This window comes from Macrobrachium rosenbergii, chromosome 28, assembly GCF_040412425.1.
Source record: "Macrobrachium rosenbergii isolate ZJJX-2024 chromosome 28, ASM4041242v1, whole genome shotgun sequence".
NCBI lineage: Eukaryota > Metazoa > Arthropoda > Malacostraca > Decapoda > Palaemonidae > Macrobrachium > Macrobrachium rosenbergii.
Window position 1 is genome coordinate 15,544,996 of NC_089768.1, and position 12,402 is coordinate 15,557,397.

The 12,402-nt window shown below is 36.8% G+C and overlaps 1 protein-coding gene across 2 annotated transcripts in view; it reads left to right on the plus strand.

Moving 5' to 3' along the window:
• Positions 1-7,636, plus strand: part of LOC136854067 (zinc finger CCCH domain-containing protein 13-like) — a 177,850-nt gene extending 170,214 nt beyond the window's left edge. For both annotated transcript variants that reach the window (XM_067130186.1, XM_067130185.1), the window contains exons 16-17: positions 3,418-3,538; positions 7,236-7,636. In XM_067130186.1, coding sequence (XP_066986287.1) covers positions 3,418-3,538; positions 7,236-7,330 — 216 coding nt within the window. In that variant the 3' untranslated portion in view covers positions 7,331-7,636. The remainder of the gene's footprint in view (positions 1-3,417; positions 3,539-7,235) is intronic.
• Positions 7,637-12,402: the final 4,766 nt, after the last annotated feature.

The window sequence follows — 12,402 nt, forward strand, 5'->3', positions numbered from 1 at the left end:
ATCACAAAATGATGCATGAATTAAACGCCTTGGAACGTAAAAAAATGTTTTTTCAAAAATTCACCATAAATCGAAATATTGTGCTAGAGACTTCCCGTTTGTTGAAAAATGAAGCTAATTGATTGAATATTACTAGACTGTAAGTGTTTTAGCTTACAATTGCAGTTTTCGACCATTTTGGTCGAGTTAAAGTTGACCGAAAGTCGAATTTTTTCTATTTATCGTGATTTATATGGAAATATTTCAAAACCGATAAAGCTACAACCATGAGTTATTTTTTGTTGTATTGTACATGAAATTGCGCACATTTTCATATATAAAACTTTATGTAACGACTAATATAAAGTGGTGCAAATATTACGACAACGAGACGAAAGAATTTCTGAGATGTTCGGCGAGTTACAGCGTGAGACGTAAGGAAAATGTTTTTTTAAAAATTCACCATAAATCGAAATATTGTGCTAGAGACTTCCAATTTATTGCAAAATGAAGTTAAACAATTGAATATTACTAGAATGTAAGAGTTTTAGCTTACAATTGCGTTTTTTTACCATTTCGGTCGAGTCAAAGTTGACCGAAGGTTGAAATTTTGGCAGTTATCATGATTTGTGAAAATATTTCAAAACTGATAAAAGCTACAACCATGAGCTATTTTCTGTTGTATTCTACATGAAATTGCACACATTTTCATATATAAAAGTTTATGTAACGACTAATGTAAAACGATGCAAACATTACGACAACATGACGAAAGAATTTCTGAGAAGTTCGGCCGAGTTACCGTGCGCAGACGTAAGGAAAAAAATTTTTTTTTCAGAAATTCACCATAAATCGAAATATTGTGCTAGAGACTTCCAGTTTGTTGCAAAATGAAGGTACATGATTGAATATTACTAGAATGTAAGAGTTTTAGCTTATAATTGCATTTTTACCATTTCGGTCGAGTTAAAGTTGACCAAGCTTGAAATTTTGGCAGTTATCGTGATTTATATGAAAATATTTCAAAACTGATAAAAGCTACAACCATGAGTTATTTTCTGTTGTATTCTACATGAAATTGCGCACATTTCCATATATAAAACTTTATGTAACGACTAATATAAAACAGTGCAAACATTACGACAACGTGTGAAAAGAATTTCTGGCGGGATGTAAGGAAAAAGTTTTTCAGAAATTCACCATAAATCGAAATATTGTGCTATAGACTTCCAATTGGTTGCAAAATGAAGGTAAATGATTGAATATTACTAGATCGTAAGAGTTTTAGCTTAAAATTGCGTTTTTGACCATTTCGGTCGAGTCAAAGTTGACCGAAGGTTGAAATTTTGGCAGTTATCGTGGTTTATATGAAAATATTTCCAGACTGATAAAGCTACAACTATGGGTTGTATTTTTGCTGTATTGTACATGAATTTGCGCACATTTTCGTATATAAAACTTTATGTAACGGCTAATATAGAACAGTGCAAAAATTACGACAAAATGACGAAAAGAATTTATTAAATTTTTCGGCTGAGTTACCGCCACGTCGCGTAAGAAAAAGTTTTTTTAAAAATTCACCATAAATCGAAATATTGTGCTAGAGACTTCCAATTTGTTGCAAAATGAAGGTACATGATTGAATATTACTAGAATGTAAGAGTTTTAGCTTACAATTGCGTTTTTCGACCATTTCAGTCGAGTCAAAGTTGACCGAAGGTTGAAATTTTTTGTAGTCGACGTACGGTATGTCCACTCGGCACCCAACAGACAATTTTAGTCGACGTATGATACGTCCAATAGGCGTTTAAGGGTTAATGTCTGAAGAGACATTTCCATTAGGGAGGCAAGAGGTCTCCCCCTTTGTCTTAGTTTCACTAATATCTTGACAGACATTTAGCAGGATCATCAGGTTCTTCAGTCAGAGTGGTCCCTTCACACAGATGTTTTCAAGGTTCAATGGCAGGTTTAGGAGACTCCCTTGCTCTATTTGTTCACCACATTGTTGACCATAGACTACCACTAATCTGTACTGCTCTCCACAGCGTGGACAATAGATATCATGATCCAGCCTCAAGGCTGGAGCATGGTTAACAATTATGCATTTCAACGATTTAGGTAGCTGAGATGGGTCCTAGCAAAATTTCGGATGTTGATGAACACCTGGATGACTCATTGGTTCCTTTCAGGCGCAGCAGGATTGGTTCATGGATCATCTGAAGTTTCTTGTGGATTATCCCAGGTCTCATCCTCCGTGTACTTGTTTTCTGAAGCAGCCCCACTTCTAGTTTCACAGGCACCCAGTGTCTATATCTCCACACCCAGAGTCACTATATTTCAACACATGGCAATTACCAAGTGTATTCTCAGAGAATGGATTATCAGAGGTTGGTTTGGAAGTTACCACCACCCCCTGTAGTTTAGTTTAACCAGACCACTGAGCTGATTAACAGCTCTTCTAGGGCTGGCCCAAAGGATTAGACTTATTTTATGTGGCTAAGAACCAGTTGGTTACCTAGCAAAGGGACCTACAGCTTATTGTGGAATCCAAACCACATACCAAGAAATGAATTTCTATCACCAGAAATAAATTCCTCTAATTCTTCATTGGCCGGCCAGAGACTTGAACGCGGGCCCTGCAGGAAAAGAGAAGTAGATTCGTGGCATGGTACTAGAAATGGGTTGTCATACCCCAGAGGTCTCTATTCCCATGATAGCTGACTTCATGTACCTGAGCACTTTGTGCTATCAAACTCACTCCACGTTATCTTCAGTCATTCTCCAGCATGGTGTAGTCTTGGGCAATAATAGGAACACTGCTGACCTTTTACATCATATTTACAGGTTTGTTCCTTGACCACCAACCAAACCTCCAAGTTCTAAGTTGATACGTTTTTCTAGAGGGAGTTGCAAGTTCTCCTCCATGGCTTTTAAGTATTACTTGGAGGTCTCTGCCATATTGTACTTGAAGTGGGCACTTGATACTTTCAGGTGAGAGTGATGTCCTTTTCATGACATCCCTCAAAATCAGGCAAATAACAGAGGCATGTGTTTCCAGGAGCACCAGCCTTTATGCCTCTTGTCTTTGTTGAGTGAACTCTGTTGGCTTGTTCCACCCATTGCAAATCCATTACTTATGGAACACCCATGATGGATTTATTGGGCATGTGCATGATAGGTTTTTTTTTTTTTAATCTCATGATTTGTGTGTCTGGTCTGTTTTATAAATGGGATAAGGTTATTTATGGGTAATAGGTTTATAAAAAAATTTTTGTTGGAAACTTTGTATTTTTAAAATTTTTTATTATATTTCAAGATAAATTTGAATGGTTTTGATGTGGATTTTGAAAATTTTTATGTTTCAAAGTTAGCAAGAAAGTTTATCATTATTTGTTCTACTAAGAAAAAAATATTTTTCTTCTCTTTTTCTACTTTCAGCTCATCCATGATACTGTTGTGGACACGAGTGTTGTCTTTCCACATAAAATGGGGCCTCCATATAAGCGAGCATTGAAAAATTTGGCATCAGAATATCTCAAAAAAATAATACAAAATGATGGTATGTAATACTGTACATTTAACCCGGTCAGCATTATTTTAGTCAATGAGAAACTTATTTTTACTGTTTGTATAATTAATCATTTATAGTTATTGTATCTTGCAGTTTAATATGTAATTGCATAGAAGGAAAGGTCTCCCAACAATAAGGTTAAGCTTCCAAGCAATCTGCCTACCTGTACAGGGTTACCACTTGTGGTGTGCTTTGTGTGGGATTGTGAGTAGTACTAAAAATTCTTTTGTGTCTTGGTCTGCTCTACCTAGCTGTCCATGTTCATGAACTTTACTTTTCTCAAAATTTCACTTCATTTCAGAACAAATCGTTGGCTGAGCCCTTCATAGTGTATAAGTGTGGCTGCGGTCCTTATAACAATGATACCATACAAGCTGTCAGCAAATACAGTATTATAACCTTTGTGGAAGTATATATGCAGTATGCCATTTCAATTAAAATATGTCCATGACCTAATAACTCTGTGTTTGACCTCATTGTCCATGCAAGAGACAAATCTATTATTTTCCATTAGCAGAGCACCTGGAAAGTCAGAATTAACTGCCCAGCTTGTAAAATAGCCAAGAAGTTTTTGGGTTTTTTGTTGGGAAAGTTTCCTCGACCACCAAGGGTGAGCCTTGTGTTTTATTTAGCCTCTATTTCATCTTCTACATAGTTTGGTGAGTGGTCTGTGGATAGTAGCAGTGCTTGTTTATTACACATTCTTCTAAAGCCTGCCTGCAGGAAAAAGTGTTATGAATTCTTCATAGCTATAGAAAGAGATTTCATTGATAATGAACACACAGTAGCATGAGATGTTACATATGCTAAAGAAGATCATTGATGTGAGAGAAAACCATTGGTGCAGTATATGCAAGGATAACTTGTTTGGGTGCTAGATGTATGAGACTGGTTATTTCTTGTTGGCCTAGCATCCCCTTGATATGTCCTTTGACTTGATATTTGTACTTGGTAGATATGTTTTATTGGTAGTTATTTGACCTTACTGATTTTAATTTCTTGGAGTGTGTTCTGTGGTAAACCTGTGCTTAATAACTAGTCATATTTGCTCTTTATTTAGTGTTTCAAGACACTTACACATAGTGGATCTAAGTATATTTGTGTAGTCAGGTCATTTATAATGTCAGTTGTAACTCCAACCCTGTACAGTACTGAAAAAGGAAAAACAGAAGGGTCTTCCATTCCTGGAATAAATTTATCTGTAGCCTCTGCTAGCTCGTGAGGAGCTTCAGATTCCTCTATAATCAGTGTCTTCACCCCTGCTAAGATGACTTACCTTGTCTCGCCTCTTCATTTATGTAAATGAACTTAGTCTCTATCCTATCACAACATGCCTTTATTTTATATGTAGCTGTTATTCTTATTTATTCACTTAATGGTCACTCCCTTGAAAAGATAAAAGGTGTTGTAACCCAGGGAGCTCTAATATTGTTCTTGCAGTTGACAGTGACTGCATAGATGGCTGATTTAGAGGAAATGCCCTCATTTCATTTCTTATTGAATTTTGCCCATTTCATATCTGATGTTATGTTCCCTTTCTTTATTGGGATCATTCTTTTTCATATGACTCACAGTTTCTATGTCAGTATTTAAGGTATCTTCTACCGCTGTTTTTTTAACCCTTAGCTTTCTGCATATTCAGTTACAAATCAGTTCTTGAAAGGTCATTTATGAAATATTGACCTTAACCTAGAAAAATTGATATGTCTCTATTAGCTGCCACAAATGATTAAAAGTACTTTATTTTGTAATTAAGAACCAGAACATACTAGAGATTATTTTTGATGGAGACAATTCTTCAAACTGAAATTTATTTATTACGGGGAAGTGGTTCAAGTTAAGTCTAATGATATGCCTAGCTATATAGCAAACTCAGTTTTATTAGGGTTCACAACTCAAGTTTAAAGTGTTACCTTATTAAAAGCCATGAAATGGAAGTTATAATACTACACATTCCATAAATAGTTCATGTAAGAGAAAGATTATAACAGATATAACAAGCTGTTTTCCCCCACAGAGGGCAGCTACAGAAAAAACAGTGTAATGGTCTCTTCACATTCATGCTTTATACAAAACTGCTGGATTATGAATGAACATCAATATTAGCTGTTTCATATGCTTCATATACCTATACAGAAACTTCATCAGCAGCATGCTGAACCCCTAAACACTGCACCATTTACCCCCTGGCTTGCACTCCTCCTTGCTCTTTCCAGATATTAAGGTCGTTCTCTTCTAGTACCTCTTTCACAGCCTATGTCTAGCATTTTCTAGGTCTTCCTCTTCTCCTTCCCCAAACACTTCTGAATTATATGCTCAACACTAACCAAATGTTGTCCATTTTTAACATGTGATGAGATCATCTGAGAATTCACAAATCCATCATTTCACATTACAGAAACCTGGTAAACAAGAGACTTGTTTACCAGGATCCACTCATAGGAGTAACGCACTAATGTTTCTCTCTCATATATGTATATACCATAACATGTCCTAACTAAATCCAATAGTACCGGTACGAGGATGCCAGGAACTTAAAGTTTCACACAACAAGACTTTAGTGTCTTAGGTTAAAAGAAAAACGTGACCAATACTGTATGTACAGCACCTCTTTCTATAGGGGCTGCATGTATGTATATTAGATGCCTGAGTACAATTCAATATTCTAATCCTCATCTAGGTAGAAGATACTACTTAAATATTTATCTCTTTTCTGGGATGCCAATGCTAGAAAGACCATTCACTGTGTCCAGGATTTATATTTTATAAACCTTTTACTAAGGTAGGCATACCTTCTATCTTTTAGCAGTTGAAGAAGGGAATGAAGTTGGATTTTTTCTCGCATCGTCAGTGCCAGGAATTGAAATATTTGGTTAACACTTAATTGGTTTTTTAAATATAGTAATGCAGTTTTAACAAAGTATTAAGTAGTAATTATATACTGTATTAATTATGTGCTTCACACCAATTAGATACACATCCCTCATGTATTGAAACCTCTCCTGTATAGTACTACCCAAATAATGAAAAAAGAACTAGGCATCCTTTAGACTTAAGTAGCAAATACCTATACTGTTTTCGTATTGACATTAACAAATTTATTGAAAATTTGTTGGTCTCTTTATATTAGTTACTCTCTATGAAACAAAAATGGATATGCCAATTAAGAAAGGGTTAGTTATGTACAAAAAATAAATTGAGATAGTTGTATCTTGATGATTGAATAAGACAATGAAAAGAGGCTAAGAAAAATTTGTCAATCTTAAGAGACAGGAAGGATTTCTGGTAGTACCAGCTCAGTTTTCTATATAGACACAAAGATAACCCTTTTTCTTAATTTCATACCAAAGAATGCAAAATGGAAGTTTTGCCCATGTTATGAACTTACAAGCTTTGTAGATACCAACACTGCCTTATGCTAACGCCCCTTCTTCCTCTCCTCTGAATGTGCAGGGATTAATTAATTTTATAATAAAAAATATCCAGCTGTAGATGGTTTGTGTGTTAAGGTCTGTACCCTAATTTGTGGGGTGTATGTAACCCCTTGAGGAGACTTTTGATTACCGAGGTATAGGCTCCTGAAATATAGTGGTTGTATGTGGAACAATATTTTCCCGGAAATGTCTATTTTTGCAATAATTTTTTGTAAGTATGTGACTTTTTATTGAAAAAGAAATATCTTTAGTTTCAGGTCATGATAGTGCAGAGGATGCTGTTACATGTATGCATTTGATGCAGTGGAGAATAAAAGAAGATTTAAAAGGATTTGGTCAAAAGTGAAACTTGACCATACACCCTACGGATATCTTAAGCTTTGATCTTATTAGGACTTTCTTTAGTGTCAGTATTTTGTAAAATTTGTTAAATTTTAGAAGAAGTGAGATGTGATGTGTAAATGTTAATAGATAAAAAGATATGTTTGGTGGGTTTCTAGTTACACAGTTAAATTTTTCAGAATTTGTTGAAAATACAGTACAGCAGTAGTTTCTGACATCTAAAGAGTACACGTACTAGGAAATTGTTTTCCTTAACATTTTTAATCTTTTGACCCAATGTTCTGTTTGCCATACTACAGTATCACCTATCCATGTTTGTTTCATTATCCCCATGCATTTTTTTTATAATACACAGCATATTTTTTCAACATTAAGTGGTTTCTCCTAAAAGAATGTTGCCACCAGGAAAAACAAGAGATAGTCTCTGGCACCGTATTTCAACCATTGAATCATAGTTGACCTCCTAGTATAAAATCTTTAACAGCATTAGGTTCTTGTTGGTTCTTGTTTTTTAAATGTTCTCATAAGGAGTGTTTTCAAAATTGTCTTCTAATTTGTGTATTTCTTTGGGTCAAGGTTCTTGTTTCAATTTTTAAATGTAGACTGCTTTGGTGATTTGAAAATGACCCATATATTATTTTAATTAAATTTTGCAGTACTTTTTGTATAGGATTATTGCTGGAGATATCTAATACACATTGTCCACATGATATTATTCTTCCCTGTATAAGATGCAGAGTATCTTGTGTATCAGTTTCAGTGAATTCTATTAAAATAATTTCAGTAAGTTTAGTTTTTGGAACATTTGTGATATACTGAGAGTTCTGTTACATTAATTTTGATAGAGTATCAGACTACCAAAATAATTTATGTTTGTTAGGATGTTTAGAATGAGATAAGGCATTACAGTATCTGTGAGTTGTGATAAATTTTATAACAAAATTACTAATTTCTTTGTGGTCTCTAGATATTCAAATGGAGGGATTTGTTTTCTTTAATTAGATCTTATAGGAGAAGTGTACAAAGTAGTTTGAGGTCAAGGTTTAGGAATATCAGCACAAGAAGGACCAGATGTTTTAGAGACAGCTTGATGCACTAAATGGTCATTGTCGTCCGCCCTCCATCTGTCGACTGCTGCATCCACTTGGTCCTTAGGAAATGGAGATGAGAGGCTAAGGATATCTCCATTTCTCAAAGCTAAGGTGGAAACCATGCCAACAAATCAGGAGACTTGGAGAGGGCAGAATCTCTCCTTTTTAGTAACCAGTTGACCCACATATTTCCTGTTAAATGAGCCAAGTAAGAAATCGTCTTTATGCCAGACTGCAGCAGTCTAATGAAGGCGGCACCTCCTCAGTGTTGCCAAGGGAAATGGAAGAGATTTTACTCACTGCTGTTGACCATAAATCAAACCATGAAACTGCCTGAAATGCCATAGAAGCCAACTGTTGGTGTGTGAAGGAGATGCTCTCTGCCTTAAACTGGTCTATAGATAGGCCTGGGCCTAGACAAACCAGGTCCAGATCTACTTGTCTAGGTTATAATGCAGCCTTAGAGGTAACGTAGAAATGCATATGCCATGGGAGTGGTGGAGGGAGCTACTTCAAAAGATCTACTAGAATGAAGTGAATTGTCCCTTCTGGAGACGAGAGAATTCACCTGGTTGAGAATGAAGTTGGCATGATTAGAGCATGGCAACCCCAAAGATGCCATCATTCTTTCTTTGACCCACGCAGGGCTTCAAGAACCGAAGTAAAATCTGCACTGGTAGCCACAGTCTCTTCAGCAAAGTTGTTATACTCACAAATGAGTTCAGCAACTTTTGCGTAGGTTGTCACAAATTCTTGATTATTTTCATCAAACATCAAAGTTAGTTAGTTATAAATGATTTGTTTAACCAGACCTCTGAACTCTTTTAGGATTCTTCTCGGGCTGGGAAATCAAACATCAAAGGAGAGAGGAACTTCTACTTGTGTGCCACAGGGTTCACAATCCAGCCTGTCAACCAAATCGGAGGCAACAGGAATGTCCTTATTAATTACTGGAGTGTAAGCTCGCTCAGGGCATAAGGTTCTGCAGAACTTGGAAGAATCTTGTCTTGCTTGCATTCCCATCTCTGAGAACAGGAATGAGTACTACGATGAGGGGGTGAAAACCGTGATTGATTACGTGGCCATGCAGGGCTCCAGTTACGTGAAGAGAAGTACGGCCATGTGATTGAGAGCGCAGATTGCGGTCCCGTTCGGGAGAATGGGAACGAGGTAAACAATGAGGAGACGACGGTCATGGATGAATGTGTAACTGTGTAGACTTCTTAATGGGAGCCTTATCGTCCTTCTTCACAGCCTTTGCAATAACACTCGTTTCTTGGGTAGGACAGGTAGAAAAAGACAAGATCACTGAGACCTCTTGCGGAGAAGTACGATCTGTAGATCTATAGTTCTTAGATATTTGTGCTGCTGCATGGAAGTCGGGAACTGGACGTTGTTTGTTAGCTAAAGTAGAAGTAACACAGTTGCTCACCTTGACAGACGCACAGCTGTGCGAAACAGCAGGAAGGCTTGAAGCCACACTAGACGAAGCAGAAACGGGTTCGACGCAGTCATATTTGGACGAACAAGGATCACTTGCAGAAGAGGAACGAAAATCCGAAGGCTCGGAAATCTTGTGTGGAGGAGCAAAGAAGTCCTTCCAATGTCTGACAGAGATGGAACAAACAGACGACAAGGATGGAGGTCTACGATGTCTCTTCTTCAATTTCAGTAACTTGATACGGCCATATTTTTTTCAGAAAAACACCTTCGACTCAATCAAAGAGGGCTTGAATGAGAGTCGGGAGCAGCAGACATAGAAGGTCCAGGAATGGAAGTCGATGGAAGTGACATGGCTCATGACAGAACAACCTATGGAGCAGGGAGAGCAGCCGTGGTAACTCGGGATGACGTCACAGAAGCTGTAACTCTGGAAACTGTCATGGTGGCAGACAGGGGTGCAGAAAGACATGAAGAGGGACAGTAGCTCCCCCCAGACATTGGTACCCCTGGTAGGCCTAAAGATGCCCAACACTCAGAAAGCTTCTCCACATCCATGCCTGAAAAGACTGTACATGGGGGAGGTGCCTCCCCTTATGTTAAGATAGAGTTTTTTAGTTATAAAAAATACAAATTGGTTTAAAATTTGTCATATTTCCCAGTCAGCACTTTTTTCTGCTTTGAGTCTCCTGGAGCAATCTCTTCCATCAGTTTTATGGCTTGACATAGTTGCCTCATCTTCTTGCATGCCAGTTATCAGGAGTGCCCTTAGGAAGGGTAGCTCTTCAGAGATTGTGGCAGCAGCTGCCACAGAGATGACAGGCCCTCTCCCTCCATCCTTGTGCTTAACAGGGTTTGTGGTCTGGTACGAAGACCAAAATTTTTATCTGCTTTGGCCCTCTTCTAGGGAATGCTAGTTTAATTTTATAAATGATTTGCTAAAATGACCTGGGACTGGAACAGTTAGGTTTTCAGTACTACCAGGAACACCAGATTGTTCTCTCTCTTCTGTTATACAAGTTGTAACCATGTCTCTTCAGGCTTCCTCCAGAAGGGACTTGTTATAAACAGCTTGGCTACTGTGGTTTCCATTGTGTATCACCAACCTTTTAATCGCCTTGTAGGACAGTGAGTGTGACTCATGCCTGGCCACTGGGACTTTTCTTCCACATATTTCACACAGTAATGGCTACGTATGATGAGCAGCTTTGTATAAAAACCTAGTTTTACTAGTTTTATTGTAAAAAATCATATAGAATGAAAGTGACCATTTTTTTCTTTATACCGTAGCTACTGTACCTTGTATAATATTTTGAACTGCAGTATGCAGAAGGTGTACAGATACTTCAGTTTCATGCATTATCTTAATATTTTTTAGATGGATTACTTGTTTTTACAAGCGACCTATTTATGTTTATCCTGAAGTCTGATATGGTTTGTTGGTATTGAACACATGGACAATAATTTATTTTTTAGTTTTACAGATGTATGTGCTTACTTATGGCAGTAATGTAACAGATATTTCTTGCAGTATTTTCCAGTAGAAATGCAATCTTGTTACATAACAAGCTTTTGTCTTCACCATGAAGCTAAAATCTTGCCCAGTTGCCCGTTCCAAATATAGTCAAGGTGAGCCAAAGACTGGGTCTGAATTTTGTTTCCTCACTCCTACCTATTGATTTAAATTTTTTAGCCTATATGTTTCAGTCATTTTTGGTGCCCCCATTAATCATTAATCATACAGTCTTAAGGTTTCTATATAACTCACAGCTATTTCCATATATGGTTCATTGTGTGCTGGAGTATTTCAGAATAATTAACACACATACCATGTAATGAAATTTTGTCAAGTAGTTTCCATACCCACCAGCAAATCATAGTCAGGAGAAAAATGTACCTTTATATATTTCTGTAGTGTTGCAGAAGGCATACTAGACACTATCAACCTGCAGATGTTCAATGGGAAGGAATTAAATATTCAGATGGTATCCAAAATTGTCTGTTCATAGTCTATCACTGTTATGCAATTCCCATGGCCATTCAGATTATTTGATTGGGTGGATTTTCCACCATTTTTGATGAACTGAAATTCTCTTCCAGCTTTGGTTTTTCCCTCATTTCTGATGAACTGAAATTCTCTTCCAGCTTCAGTTTCCATTTCTTGTACCAGTTTGTAGTATGACTATCTTCTTTCAAGATATAAACTTTTAACCTATTGTTTTTCTTACTTTACTGTTCATTCAGGTTGAACTGGTTGAATTATTTTACAGAAATATACAACAGGCATTGTAACAAAGAACTCAACAGTGTATAACAGAAGTGTCCACAATGAAGGAGACTGATAAGTGGAAAGTCACAACAGCTACAGGCCTGTCTTTAGAAAGTAATTTCAGTACTTACCTGTTAAGAAATGTGTATTAAAGGTGAGGAAGCTTTGTAATTTAACAGCTTGCTGTTACAGTAAATTTAAGTGTTCCCCGCCTACTTTAAACCAGTGCTACAAGAAAGCATAAAACTAAAAATTTTTGCTAATGAAATAACTTAG